We start from the raw sequence: 16,056 nt of genomic DNA on the forward strand, positions 1-16,056 counted from the left end.
GGGCCCCCTCAGTAATTCTGCGAAGAGAAACAGACATTATTAGCAAGCAATGTAAAATCTGTATTTGTAATCTATTGTTGGCTACAGTTTCCAAATCCTTCCTGTTGCTCATAATAGTCATTGTAATGGCTGTGTATGAAATGTATTTAGACTCTTTGATATGTCTGCAGTGAAGTGAGAAATATTGTCATCTTTTACTCAAGTAAAATAAAATAGCAATGTAAAAGCACTGCATTATTTGTAAAGATCCTGCATTCAAAAGGTTACTTAATCAGAAGAACAGAAGCATTATCTGCAAAATAACAAAACTCATATGGCAGCAGAATGACCCCTATCAATGTTATATATTGGGTTGTCTTTATTTTTTTATCTATTCTGACTGTTGGGTCCTCTTTTTTTTAGAACTGTAATCTTAAGTCAATTCAAAGAAAATTTGTCAGCAACTTTTTGGATAAACTATTAATCGATTTCATGTAAGATCATTTGATGGTTCCAGCTTCTTAAATAGAAGGCTTGCTGATTTTCTTTGCCTTATGATAGTAACCTGAATATCTTTGGATTTTGGAGTGCTAGATGGTCAAAACAAGCATTTTGAGGATGTGGGCTCTGGGAAATTGTGAGGGGCTTTTTTCCCCATTTTCTGGACAAATCCATCAATCAATAAAATGATCCGCAGGTTAATCACTCATGAAAGCAGTTTTTAGTTGCAGTCCTACTCTAGTCTAATCCATAATGCATCATATTTTACAAGATGATCATATGTTTTGTATGTAATATCTTCATCTACAAAGTGTAAAATTTGTCACAAGTCCCTTTTACCTCAATCATGTCATAGATCCAGCCCAAGAATTCGGCCACTTTGGTGTAAACTCCTGGATGGTTGGGCTCAGCACAGCCTGTCCCCCAGCTGACGACCCCTACCAGCCTCCACACATTTTCATCCTGGCAAACCAGAGGACCCCCACTGTCCCCCTGGAGAGGTAGGCAACAAACACTGTTCACTGTTCAGACTCACCCAGGCTTCATTATGCCATTGTTTCATCGTAAACAAATTACACAAGAGAGAATCTTTAAAACGCCCTGCAAGGTAGTTTTTCAAAACATATATCTGACCTGGCATGCATCCACTTTCCCCTCCGTGTATCCTGCACAAAGCATCCGAGGCGTGATCTCTCCATTGTACATGCAGGAGCTGTTACACTTCTTTGTGCTTATTATGGGAACTGGCGCTTCTTTCAGAGTGTCAGGTGAGTGAACTGAGCGAGAAGACACGCAATTATTGCTGCTCTTTCAATACACTCTGTCATCATGTGTGAATTAGACTTGCAGTGGATGTAAATGTGTTCAAGAGCAGTGCTGTAGAGTCTTACCACCATCAGGCTGTGTGTATCCCCATCCAGAGATCCAGCACTGTGTACCCCCCGGAAGATCATAGTCGTACGGAGGCAAGCAAACGGGCCTAATTGTGTCTAGTTAGAGGGAACATTTACATAATAGCTCTGACAGGTTGGATACACGATTGTATGAATTGATTTTTTGATCATTTCTATAGTTATTACGACTTTCATTTTATTACATATTTCCCTCTGTTATGGTTTTGTCTTGTAGTGGGCTCCCTCAAGTTAACCTTGTGCTATGAATATGTATAGATTCACAAGTTATTGTAAGTGGGTTTTGGTCCAACATGCAATGCATAATAATGCATATGATGTGAAACCTCCAACTGAGAATAGTTTTTTTTAGGAAATAGGAGATATCTTGTGTGCAGCAAGTGTTAAAATGAAAGACATTTGCAATGATTACTTATTCGTTATTAAAGGAGAAGGATATCACTTTTGTGGTGGTCTGATGGAGGTTTGTTTGCTTTAATGTGTCAGCATAATGAAATAAAACGGTAAATTGAGGCCGTAGTATTCCCATTGTGTTGTGTTTTTGCGGAGCTGCTATCTGTTTTGTGTGCAAAGCTTGTAATGAGCCTCCCATACTGACCTGAGAAATTGAGCGGGCTCCGCAGTTTCATCAGGGCTATATCACTGTCATGGCTCCTGTGGTTATAGTTCTTATTGTAAATGATCTTCTCCACAGCGTATCCTATGTGCTGAGCCATTTTAGCCGAGCTACGGGTGACAATACCAGCGTAGACCACCCAGCTGGATACCTGAGGTAGCCTGTAGCTGACATTTGACAAAAGAGAAGAAGAGGCAGATACTGCTAAGAAAGAATTGTTATGTGTCCAGTTTGGTGCAGCTATTAATGACTGATTATTCTCCTTCGAGCGTGTAGCCCCAGACCTTTTAGTGTAAGGTCAGCTGTCTTACTTGTGCACACAATGGGCAGCTGTGACTACCCATTGACTGGTGATGATGGAGCCTCCGCAGGTGTGACGGTTGCTGTAGTAGAGGCTGACCTGCCAGGGCCACCTGCCCAGCGTGGCTTCGTCTCCCCCGATTATCCTGGGCAGCTTCGCTCGTGTCCCACACTCTACTCAGAGATCCATTCATCAAAAAGGACATGCATTGGTCAGAAAGTGCTGTAGAAAATGGCATCATACTCTCTGTCCGATGCTGATATGAAGCTTTTTTGTGAAGTATTTTTATGGAGCTGCAGGGCTTGGTGTTAGACGCAAAGTCAAGCAAAAAGTTTAATTTACTCACCAAAACATTGCAAAGCGATAACCTTCCCTGTAATACAGTTCCCCCTAAATGAAAATGAATTGTGTAACTAATGATGCAAAATGGATAAATAATTTTCTTTGCATCATTGCGAGTGTGATGTCCAACAAAGGGCCTTACCTGACTTGCCACATATTTTCCAGATTGCTCTTGTGTTCTGAGGTAATTTGTATGAAGCCATCAGTATAATTTGGCCCAATATCAGTTAGATTCACTCCTTTATGCTCGGTTAGTCTGGTAAGAGAAAATATGCAAAATGGGGGACAGTGAATGTGAAGATAATTCCGACTCATAACGTGTGAAGCCAGATTGCAAAAGAGGTATTAGCAAATCGTAAATCAGCCGAGCCTTCAACCTTGGTGAAGCAGGCTGAGATTAAACTAAAAGTTACTCCAGTCTCAATCGGCGTAAAGGGCTGAGATAGTGCGTGATCCTGTCAGGAATGCAAACCTCAAAGAACCAAGCTGTCTGCAGACCAGCGTTCCCAGTGAAGAGTTCCACCTCTCGTAGCACACTGGCAGCCAGGTGGGCAGCTTCCCCAGCTGAATCTCCAGGAGGGAGTTCTCTGCGCTGATTCTGTAAAACACTGAACCTGATTGATTGAAAATCCCTCCAGAGACAAGCTCTCAGTCAACAGTAATGAACAAGCTTCTTCTATGAGTGGGGCATGATTAGGAAAAACACAAGCATCTATGCTAATGTAGTCAATAGAAACAGATCATTATGTGTGATGTTTTCATGTCAGTCAATGAGCATCTTTCACGAGTGAACAAAAGGCTACAAGAAGCAGCTGTTGAATGGTAATTCTGCTACTGTTCAACTAAAAATCACTTCAAAGGTGAGCCATGACCCATATGATGAATCGCATAATAATGTGCAACCACACACTCATGCACTGTTAGTTCATAAATCAGTGAAACAAAAGCCTGCCTCCTAACAAACAAAGACGTGAGGAAACACAGACCTTTCCTGGGGTCAGAGGTAGAGATATCTTCTGTCACGTTGCAGAAAGGCGTCTCCTTTGTGTCCCCGAGTCCCACTGGACTTTGGGAGTAGGAAGGCCTCAGCAGAAGTTTCACTACATGCAGATAAAGATGTAGTTCTTCAGTCTTTTAATTAGCCAGGGAGATAAGCAGCAGAAATGTGTTTGTTTGTATTAAATGTTACCAGATTATCTGAATTAGTACCCAGAACAGACAAGCCCTGTCTGGCAGAGCAATAAAACTGCACTCTGCAGAAAATGGATGCATGAAATATTTTCAAACCGAGGAGTTCTGGTGATTAGTAAAAAGGTTCACGAAAGCAATACTCTGCACAATCTGGTTGTATTTGTGGCTGTTGCAAAAGCTTCTCAAATAGGAAAATGTGCTGATCCGCCTTAGATAAATATATATAAAATGTTTATTTTGTTTGTTTGAGTGTTGGTCAGATAAAGCAAGCAATAATGACAAAAATGATCAGTTACAGCTCAATAAAAAATTGTTTAAGCCTTACAAAAGCTGATATTATATTGCCCTCATCTGTCGGGCTCTGCTGTGACCCGAAAAAGTACAGAAGCCTGAGTAGCTGTAACAAGACATTTTAAACATTCGTCTCCACTGTTCCTGGTTACAGTTAAGCTAATTTACCGATCATGTCTCAACACAATGACTCACCTAGAAACCAGACACCTACAGCTAAGCCTCCCAGTAGTCCAACTGCACACACTGCTGCCAGCAGCCTCACCAGCCTGTGAGCTAAAGCAACAATTAAGAATGGAGTTAATGCCTCCGGATCCCAGATATGAGCTGAGAAGAATAATTAAATGTCAACTGTTACATGTATAGTACATTAACACACAGCACCGAGACAGCGGCAGCTGTATTCGATACGTACACAACACTAAAGAGTTGAAAAGCAAATCTACACAGTGACATTTAGAGAAAAAAAAAAGCACTTCATATTTTTTCTCGACTGTAGATGGTTTGGTTTTAATTAGACTTGCCCTTTATATTTAGGGTAGCCTATTTTAACAGCTTTCAGGGTTTTTTGCACTCGTGACGCAAGATTGCCATTGGGTGGTGCACCACAGAAGCTTACCGTGACTCGTAGAGTGAATCCCTTTTAAACATCCCCAGACTCCCCTGGTCCCTGCAACTCCTGCTGTTTTCTCTGACTGAAAAGGATGGCTGACAGCCGCCGGGTTCTCAATCACTGACAATGTGTCTTCATCAAGACTCTATAAGAAGTACAGTTAGCACGTCAGACCTCATTTACAGCTTGTTAGGATTTTGGCAAGTTTGTTTACTTGTGACAAAAACTACCTGCTGACCATCTGCCCCTAAACAGCAGTGCACCTGTCAGGCTCTGTCAGATTGAATTAGTAACACTGTAATCTTGAATATTGACCACCGGTGACCAGTCTGATGTATGGAGTCAGGGCAGTAGATGTGCACAGGTGTGTGTGTTGTACTTCAGTGTGCAAGGTATAATGAGCAAGTAACAGTCTGTTTTGCATCTTGTTCAACACATTTCAGGTTAAAACACATTTCTTGCTCCTTTTCTCAGAAAAGTGTTATCACCCCAGAGTGTGTGTGTTTTTATTGGGCTTTCTCTCCAAAGAGAAGCTGTTTCTTTCAGCGACATATTGAGAGTATTGCAGTCATTATAAGGAAGCTCTTCATAGCTATGAGATGCAGACTTGGTATTACAGTACAAAATCCATCTAAATGAATGGCAAAGCATCTGCTGTCTTGTATTACTGTGGCACTTGAGTGTAGCTAAGCATGTGATTCTGGATAAAGAATGAGCATGAGTTGCATATAGTGCAAGAGCACTTAAGAAGTTCACAACAGCTGTGCGGCATCGGTCATTTGATGCACAAAACATAAGTAAATGTGACAGAAACAAGTGTGATACAGGTCTGAAGTGAAAGCTACGTGTGTAACAGCAGCTCCTGTAATTTGTGACGGTGCAGGTGACGATGTGAGAGAGGTGATGTCAGGATCGCATACATTACACCGATGGAACAAGGTGTCGTGAATATTTGGTCTTTCTTACCATGTTTTCCTTGGGTACAGTCCTGAGGAAAAAGCAGCGGTGTCCGTGCTCATCTGTAGGCCTGTGCTGGAGGCAGAGAGGTCCGTCCTGCTTGCAGTTGATGCACCATTTGCCATTTAATAGAATGCAACTCTGGATTTTCCCTTCACAAAGAGACAATGAGGTCAGCAGCAGTGCAGAGAATGAGGCTGTTGTTTGTCCAGGGGGGTCATGGGGCCTGTTGAAGCAAGCTGAACCAGGTCTTTGTAGGGGGGAGCATCTCCAGAGATACCGCCAAGCTGACTATTGATAGGACACCAGGTGTTGCTAGGTAACACTTTTTACCTGTGCCAAAAGATTGTTCATTTTCACCTGAGGCTTGTTATTACCTGACACTTTGTAGATTCTGTGAAAAGGTCATTATTGCAGATTGTTGAAAAGCCTCATATCATGTCAATCCCCATCATTTGGAATCCAAAGCTACCGTCTCTCAACACTCAAGAACGAAATGAAGTCTGTTCTGTCTGCCTGATGACAGATGAAACTTTCTCCTCTCTGCTCACCCTTTCAACCAGCTCATAATAATCATAATCACTTTCTATCGATATTATTTTTCTCTATTGGAAATGTCGTCTTTGTTTCAAGGCTTTAAAATGGAACAATGAATGGGATAATTAACTCTAAGAATAGTAAGAATAATGAATAACTCAGATGTGCTGGTTGAAAATGGTGAGGAAATTGTTTGAGAGCGATCAAAGTCTCCACATCACCTCTCAGACAAAACACAGTTTTTTCTATTGGAAAGAAATTCATAATTTGATCCTTGTAGGTAAAATAATATATGATACAAAGGTTGTATATGTATCTCCCATATGCGTGGCGTGGGATTAGTCAGAGTCCAGGTGAAGGGAGCAACTGCCAGGAAGAAAATTCCTCCTTGTCCGACTGTCGAGGCCGAATCCAAGAAATGGCTCAGATCTATTTGTCTCATCTAATAAGAGCCATACGGAATTATTTGGAAATCAAACACAGAGTAATGAGCACTGCAAATTCAATGTGATGGCGCAACAACCGAAATACATATCACTAGGGTTGTGAGGTTAATAATGTTTGATAATGTTAGCATTGTGCTTAATTGCTCTTTTTAATAGGCAAACAGAGGAGAAAGGAGAACATAGCAGCTGTTTGGTCATTTTTAACAGGGATTTGATGTCTCCCTCTTCTGGTGAAACTTGTTTTCTCAGACAGCTAAGTCAACAGGGATTTACAGAGCTGCCTTTCAGTTTGTTAGAAAACATTTGACCGTGGATAAAGCTAGTTTTCATTCGGGGATAAGCATGTCTTCCATTATGGTTATTTATCTCTCATGCATCCTTGTTACGTAATATGAAGTACGGGATATGGAAAAACTGGCCCTGGCCAAGTTTTTTTAATTATTCTTATTCTCTTTCAATTGTATAAATGTTGTGTTTTCCTCCTTTGTTCTTCAGCATTGTTGCTTCATGATTTTAAAAGCAAACTCCTGTTTGCTGGTGAATAGTACTTGAAAGGTGGTGCCTATGATATACAGAAGGTATTTTACAGGTACACTTATAGCTAAAGCTGTCTTTTGCAACAGTCCTGTAATATATCCTGCCTTCATTAAGGTTGTAATGTTACGGGTTTCTTTTAAGCTTTTGAGTTTGTGGTGCTGTTGAATTGTTTTGAGTTATAGAATCAAAACGTGCAGGTTATCAAATATACTTCACTTGATGTTATAAGAAACAACGAGGCCAGTTAACTATTACTTCAGTATCTTAATGAGTAATTGTCTCGACAAAAGGTATAACATAAGCCATTATTTTAATGTTAATCTTCTGATAAAATAACAGTAACAATAACAGTCACCTTGGTGTCCCAGAGTGACAGAGGCCCAGTGTGGACGTCATACCATGCAATGTGTTCATGTGCCACAGTCCACTGTGGAGAGGCTGGCTGCAGCCCAGTTTGGAGTTGGATATCTCTCTGCTCAGAGGGTGAATCACTCTCCCTGTTTCGTGCAGTGAGATTTGATCCGCTTCGCTCTTATCTCAGCCATTAGTACATTTGTCTCTGAGTGTCCAAACCGTCCACATCAGGTGCGGTCTCTACATGCTTGGAAATCCCACAGTATATAGGCTCTAACTGAGCAGAGCAGAGGTGAAGCTTCTTTTCAAAGTTTGGACAGCGTTTGCCTCAACACTTTTTTTGTCAAAGTCCAGCCCAACCAAGGCATTTATCACTGACTCATTGATGTGTGGGCTTTCAAGAGAGTTGTGCCATTGATGCTGTTGGCCGTGACCTCTCAGCAGAGGCTGCCATTAAGGGTTGGAGTTCCCACAGTTGCCCTATCGCACAAGTTTAAGTAACCACCTCACATGTTCCAAATGTGTATATCTGAATGTATTTTAGACTACATTTTTACCTTTTTAAAAGAAATCATTCATCATTATGGGGAATACATTTCACTTTTGTGCTAAGTGATTTATACCACTTTTGTATTGGTCCGTTAAATATGAAGCTACTGTCAGCCGGCAGTTTGAATAAGCTTGTAAGCTAACCTGCCTCTGTCTATACCTAACAAAATCGACTTACCGGCACCTATAAAGCTCAACCTGCTGTATCTGGTTTGCTTAGTTTGGACATAAACACAAGTGAAAAGGACAAATGTGTGGCTTAATGGGGGATGTAGGTGTGTCGTTTTACCTGAAAACCACAAGAGCCAGGCTAGCTGTTTCCCTTGTTTCTAGCCTTTGTGCTAATCTAAGCTGACAGACTGCTGGCTCCATGCAGCTTCATATTTAATACACAGATTATCTACAACAAAGTAAATAAGCATATTTTCCCTAAATGTTGAACTGTTGCTTCAACGCTGCTAAATATATAAAAGTGAATTTTGTTAAAGTTAATGTTTTCTGATGCTTTTAAAGGTTTGTTTAAATCATTAATAAGTGTTTATTGTGGGAAATTGAGTTACCTCAAAAGAAAGTGGTCCCTGAGTTACAGACATCTCTTCTATGGAAGTCTATGGAGAAAAAAAGTATTTTTGGGCCCCATGACATCACGTGACTAACACAGAAATTGTAATTCGGCCACGATATAAAATATGCTTCAAAGCTCGGCGCTCCATCCTGGGGGCTTGGGTCAGATTTAATCCTCCACGTCCAAACCATACAGCTGTGGGTCAAAGTCTTGTATTATGTGAATATGCCTTACCTCAAATATATACGGTCAAAAATTACCGAATAGACGTTTAGCTTTGCCAAAGCATGGCTGAGGTTGTTGGCTCTGCATGTGTGCAGTGGCATGAAACAATCTTTTGTTCAAGAATTAAGCCAGGTCATGATGCAGCACAGGGTTAATGAAGAGACCTCTAATCTATGCCCCCCTATTTCATAACACACACACACACACACACAGTGCCAAGCTCTGTCCTCTGTGCTTCAATAGTGCTGTGGTAGCATACTGCACTCTTGTGGTAGATGAAGGACTTCCATTTAAGATCTGCTGAGAGGTGACATGACGTGAAGTAAAAATAAAAAATAAAAGCTTGATTTATTTTTGTGTAAATATGACAAATCCATGTTCATGACATCTAAATGTATGGTGATTACTTGTTCATCTATTGTTTCCTTCTTCAGTATGTTGGAGGTCACAGATAATAAAGACGTGGAGCAGAAATGCCTGAGAAAAAAAGCCATTTATAGAGAACCTGTGTAGGACAGTTTGTGGCTTTTATAATCTTTGGCATTTTTTTATTCGGAAATTTCAGTGTGCGGCATATTGTAATTACACGAACATACATTTATGACAGGTCTAAACATGACGGAGTACGGCCTCATCATAGCGGCTAAATGGTATGCAGTTGTGTCTATATTGAAAGTGGCAGGATGAATAAATAGCTGTCATGTATGTGTTTGTGTCTTGTCTTGTAGAGGCTAATGATAGTGAGGGTGGGGATATGAGCAGAGCTGCTTCCCACCAGATGGTGGGTAATGTGGTTTGGTTTAGCTGCCCACCACGCTCACACTAATTAAACAGAGGAGATAACATTAGCACTGGCTCCCACTCAATCTGCTCCACCACTGAGTGTGGCCTTGCCCTGAAGACGGGGTGGAGATTGAAGGTGGAGGTTTTACAGAGTCAGAAATACATATTTGCTGCTTAAGCTAAATTAATTTTCTTGGAGAAAAAAAATGTACTCTGTTGGAAGGTGAGAAAGAATGCTTCATTCCAGACGGTTAGATCAACTCGAAATATCGGAAGGCTTTTCCAACTACGGTTGACTCTTTAAATGCCCCTGAGCAAGGCACATAACCACACCTATGACACTGCTCCTACTACTTACTAATACATATGATAAACGCCTAAATAGATAATAGATTATAGATAATAGATTTTATGAAAAGCAAAAACAATAGCTGTTTTATTAATGAAAAAAACAGGGTGGTGTCTTCTGAAATGGCAGTTTGAATTAATTAATTAGTTTATTTTTCATAAAACATCAATGTAGCATTCTCTGAGTTGTTGTGTTTTCAAAACTTTGCTTATATATATCATACCTAGGAGCAGCTCTCGTCTAGCTGAACTTGCTGATGCATGTAGCTTTAACTCTGAAGATGGTTGAAGTGAATCATGCCTAGTAAAGTTTAGTATAGTTTGAGTTTGGCGCCCTACATCCCCCATCACTTATTACTTATCAGTGTTTCCGAAACTTTTTGGCTTGTGAACTTTTTTTTAAACAAAGCAAATCAACTTGCGACACCTTGCTGCAACACTTTGATCCGTAAGTAGTGAGCTCTGTAAGCAAAGAGTGATTTGTCCATTGTCAGGTTGTGAAACTTGAAAAATTGTAGAGACCAGGAGAGATAAAAATTATTCAATTAGAAAAAAAACAAAGTATACTTCATCATTGTATGTAGCAGAAGTCAGATATTTTTCTTTCTAATCGTCATGCAACTTGTCAGACAAACCTTGTGGCCTCTGGGGGGTGCCAAAGCCACAGGATGGAAACCACTGAACTTTGCAGTGGAAAGAAGTCAATAGAGTCTCATACTATAGTGTAAAATAAGCTTAAATTATCCCTGTGTGTGGCAAATTTAATGAGATCAAAAAACAGAGAGCACGAGAAAACAAGAGCGTGATCTTTGTAGAGAGAAATTGCAGCCTGGAATTTGGCTGACATAGGGTTGAAATTAAATTTAGAAAATAGATTACACAGTAAAACATTCACAGGGTACTCAGAGGATACTTCATGATACAATGTAGACAATAGAACAGGAAACCGAAGAAACATTTCATTAGCATAAGCAGAATATAAAAACCTAACATCAAAAGTAGAGTAAATGCTGCCAGTGCTTGTATAAGAGGTCTCACTTTCAATGTGTTGTGCAGGAAGCAGTGGCAGACCTGATGTGCTGATTCTTAGCACCTTTCACATCTGGGATAAAACACAGGCCAGCTGTGACTGTGGCAGAGTGCCAGCAGAGGTCACAGCATGCAGAGCCTGGAGTGACTCCAGCTGTTTGCAAGTCGCCCAGCTGACACATATAAACAGCTTGAAACTGGGAAGGTTTATGTCAGAGGCAAATACACCGTTAAGAGGGATCAACAGCATTGTCTTTATCCAAATGATGGGCTGATCCAAAGCCGCGCTGTAAAAGTGAAATGTTCAGGTTGAATTAGGACCACAGAGACGGTGGAGAGAAGAGTCAGACCAGTGATTACCGAAGGGATATGTGAACCCTAGGGGGTACTTCTGCTGTTGCCGCTGTGTATGTGAAAAGACTGAAGCTCAATTGATTGGAAAAATAGAAAAAACCTATACCTATATATATGGAATCAGCTGTACCACCTGAACACCACATGTTGCAATTGATATTGCTTGAATCATAAGTGAGCAGGAAAGCCTGAACAGTTCGTTAAAGGTAATAAATAAATGGTTAGAAAGCTGAAAGTTAAAGTAATGGAGAAGCAGTTATTAGGGATGTATAGTTGTTGAAATACAGTTAAAACTAATAATAATAATAATAATACATAAGCAACTGAAACAGTTAGCTTAAATTATTGTACTAATAGTCAAATTGGAGGCTGAAACTAATGGCAAAATTAGGATTTCTGCTGGGTCTAGTCTTCTACAAAGAGGCAACCTCCAGTGCTGTGAATTGAAGTCAAAGTGGAAGTGCCAAACACTGCAGTTCTTTGAATGAACACATGAGGCTGTCTCCAAAAGTGAGTCACTCTCCATAGAAAGTGAGTCACTCTCCATAGACCCCCATGTTAAAATGCCCCACTTTAAAGCAGCAATGGTGTTTACAGCTGTTTACAACCTGGTACCTGGTAAAAACAGTTTTGGTCTCTATAGATAATTTGGGGGGTGTTTTATTTTTTTATATAACTCCACCATTTTAATTATATTAAGTACCGCGTAGCTAGCTGCTAGCTTTCTCTTCTGCTGTGTCACCCGGGCCCACATCAGAGCCACTGACGATCCACCTCTTGGCCCATTTTTAGAGTTAGGTGTCGAAAATCAACCCAGTTTCACATCAGCTTAAGAAACTTATGGGTGAAGTCATACAGTCTTTGTCTTAAACACTATTTTCAGAGGTATTATACCTTGTTTTTGACGTGTATATTTGTCCAAAGACATTGTAGGCTAAGGTTTATGTTAATTCAATCACTGTTTAGGAGCGTAGTGGGTTTCAGTTCGTTTATGGAATCCCAATAGATTTGACTTCATCTGAAAAGTGACCGTAGACACGTTCGCTAAGCCCTCTGACTGACTGCTTAATAATGTTAGGCAAAGGTCCCTTTATGCCTAAACTACCCAGCTAGTGGGGAAATGCAAGTTTTTGGACAAAGTGGTTGGATGACAAAGACTTTAAACCATGGCTGAGGTCCTCTGTGTGTGTCAGTGAGACTATGACTTTTTCAAAGACATTTTTTATGATAGACTATGATAGACTACAATATGACATTTTTTATAATGTCAAAAATGTCACGGTATAGTATGACTTTTTATGACATACTATACGATGACCTTGTTGATGACTTTTTTTTAATGCAAAATGATTGAGGGCCACACAGAAAATGGCCAAACATAAAACAAAATATCTAATCTATCACACTTCCACATTAAACGGAAGAGTTCTACCAAAATGGCTAACTTTAGCTAACAGCACTTGCATCGATGACATTGTCACTGTGTCTGTGTGTTGCTTAGCAAATGTTAATGAAGACCTATTGTACATTGCTTAGCGGAATAATAATTATTGTATTTTTTGGGTGCTGTGTGTTTCATTTGTGTGTTTCATTTGTGAAAAATGTCCTGGTATGGTTTATGCAGTAACCACTTTTTAAAAGCAGTGAACCACTTGAGGCTGTGCAAAACAATGCCCATTAGCTGTTCTAAAATCATTTTACACCATGGCCTAATGTGGCCTTTTTTCTAATAGTAAGTATGATATGTCACAGAATTTACAGTACAGTGTTTCGTAAAATTTCACAAAAACGTGATTATATAGTATGCTATTAAAAACTCCAAAGAGACTTAAAAAACTGCTAATATTGTAGGTCATTAACATAAGTATACTATTTCATAGTATATATGTTGTATTATTTCAAAAAGTCATATTATAGTATGTCGGAAAAGGTCATAAAAAGTCATGGTGTAATATGTCCAAAAAAGTCCTCGTAAAGTACGTCCAAAAAAGTCGTAAAATAGTCATAGTAAAATATCTCGGAAAAAGTCATAAAAAAGTAATACTATAGTAAAGTATGTTAAAAGTAATATGATAGTGTGTAAAAAAATGTCTTACTGTAGCATGACAAAAAAAGTCATACAAAATTAATAGTATAATATCTGGTAAAAAGTCACAGTATAGTATGTTGAAAAAAATCATAAAAAAGTCAAAGTATAGCTTGTTGAAAAAAGTCATCGTACAGCATGTCGAAAAACAGTAATTGAAGAGTATGTTGAAAAAGTCATTAAAAGTAATTGTACAGAATGTCAAAAATACTATTGTATGTCGAAAAATGACAAAGAATCGTGTGTCTGAAAAAGTCAGAATAATATGTCAAAAAAGTCATTAAAACGTCATAATATAGTACAGGAGTATTCGATTAAAATTCAACGAGGTCCTCAATGAGAAAATCTCCTCGTGCAAACGTCCGTAACATTACAATAATATCTAACTTGCGCTATTTAGTGCCATATATATGCAGCAGTTGTATCAACCTCTCTGTGTAGTCAACAACTGTCAAATCAAATAATAACAGTACACAGAAATTATATTTTAACAATTATTATTGTCAGTTTTCAAATTGAACTGTATAGATTATTAATAATACACATAAATACGTACATAAATGTTCTCCTCTCCTTTCAAGTAAAATAAGGACTTAAAATAAAATACACAAGAAAGAACTTTTGAAAAACTTAAAGAAAGTCTTCTTTTCTAAAATCAAGCAAAGAGTATAGCTGGAGTAAAATGTGCTTGTCTTTTGTTAACTCCATCTCACATCATAACAGTCCCAGTCAACGTTATAATAAACAATCTCAACACATTTTAACAATTGAACAGCTTTAACACCTCATTTTATCTTTCTTTCCCTCTTACATCCCGCTCCCCTACTTTCTCTTGTTTAGTGAGAGCAGTGAGCTGTAGCTTGTCCCGCCAGGATTTTAAATCTGGGCTTGAATGGTGTCAGGGCTAGTCTCATACACGTGTGAAGGTGCTCATTGGATATCCTGGAACGATATTTGTTTTTAATAATGTTCATCGTGGAAAAAGCTGCCTGGCATCTGTATGTGGAGCGGAACATGGTTAAGATGTGCAGGGCTACTTTCCTCAGACCTGGGCAAGCTGTCTCTGAGACCATTTGGAGCCAGAAAGCGGCAGGGTCAGTTCCTCCAAAATGCTCTTTCAGGCCTACATCTGCTTGAAGATCGATCAGTTGCATCTGGAGAGGTGCTGTGTGACTTCCTTTGAGAACCCCTTGACATCTGTGATGAGGAATGGGTTCTGAAGGAACAGGGTGAGCTGCTGTCCAAGGCGGAAGTTCTGAAATCGTGTGCTGAAGTTTACAATCAGCGTTGTCAACAAGTTGACAAAAGAAGATACATCTCGCTCACCCTGAACCTGATCGTGCACAGTTGGGAAGTGTGCACAGTCTGCCTGCAGGTCTTCCTTAAACACCTCAAGTTTCCTCTGGAAGAAGGGTACAGCTGTCATCAGGTCACAAACGGAATTGTTTTTGCCCTGCAGCTTTATGTTCAGTTCACTCAAACGTGAAGTGATGTCTACCAGAAAAGCAATGATATGCATATTGTTCTCGTCTTCTAAAAAGAGAGAAAATTGTGTTGCCTTCTGGCTCTTCAGCTGTTTAAGGAAAGCAGCAATTTCCCTTCGAATGGACCTAAAGCGCTCCAACACCCGGCCTTTGCTGAGCCACCTTACGTTGTTGTGCAGCAGAAGGTGGTAAGTGGATGCTCTGAGAAAGTTAATCACTATCAATTATGTTCATCACCTCAGCATATTCTTCTGACAAGGTGGAGCACAGGACAGATCGATGAATTATGCAATGGTATGAGATGAGCTCAGGATTGTCCTCTTTCATTCTTGCCACTGTGCCTTTCTCTCTCCCTATCATGGCAGGGGCTCCATCTGTGGTTATTGAAACCACTTGTTTCAGGTCTATTTCCCTTTTCGTTAACATCTTCTTTATGTCCAGATATATGCCCTTTCCTCTTGTACTGGTGTTAGGGGGTGTAACAGCCAACAGGTCTTCACAGAACGCTTTCTTCTCCTTGTTAAAGAACCTCACATACACAGCTGAGCATTGTCAGACACATCAGTGGACTCATCTACAGCTAAGCCAACACAGGGTGCTTCATGAATTGTTTCATCCAGCTGTGCTAGTACATCCTGGGCTAATATTTCAGTTTTCTTTGTGGCTGATGATGCTGACATAGGTATTTGCTTGAATTTTTTTCACATAACTCTTCTATTTGCTTCTCCTCAAGTAAAGTTTCAGCTACCGCACTCATGTACTCCTTGACGACTTTATATAGTTTTATATAAGTATTAAAACTAATCCTTATATTCACAATTATGTTAGTTTGTTCAATTACTTCTGAGCCTCTAAAAATGTGGGGGACTGTGTAAAAATGGCTGTTTTTCCAAACGGTTAATGTGACAAAAACCTCATAGTATGTTGAAAAAGGTCATAAAAAAGAAATAGTACATCATGTCGAAAACGTAATTGAATAGCGTGTCGAAAATAGTCATAGTATAGTATGTCAAAAAACTCACAGTATAGCATGTCGAAAAAAGTCATAAAAAGTCAT

At 39.6% G+C, this 16,056-nt stretch overlaps 1 protein-coding gene across 1 annotated transcript; it reads right to left on the reverse strand.

Annotated features, from left to right (window-relative positions):
* Positions 1-8: 8 nt before the first annotated feature.
* tmprss5 (transmembrane serine protease 5) lies at positions 9-14,941 on the reverse strand (the record flags this gene model as incomplete). Its single annotated transcript, XM_079166423.1, has 14 exons — positions 9-17; positions 820-972; positions 1,114-1,256; positions 1,371-1,469; positions 1,990-2,174; positions 2,319-2,481; positions 2,655-2,698; positions 2,793-2,906; positions 3,123-3,264; positions 3,637-3,750; positions 4,328-4,408; positions 4,752-4,890; positions 5,712-5,854; positions 14,842-14,941. 14 exons carry the CDS (start codon positions 14,939-14,941, stop codon positions 9-11), a joined length of 1,629 nt encoding a protein of 542 aa, XP_079022549.1.
* Positions 14,942-16,056: the final 1,115 nt, after the last annotated feature.

This window comes from Pholis gunnellus (genome assembly GCF_910591455.1).
Source record: "Pholis gunnellus genome assembly, chromosome: 9".
NCBI lineage: Eukaryota > Metazoa > Chordata > Actinopteri > Perciformes > Pholidae > Pholis > Pholis gunnellus.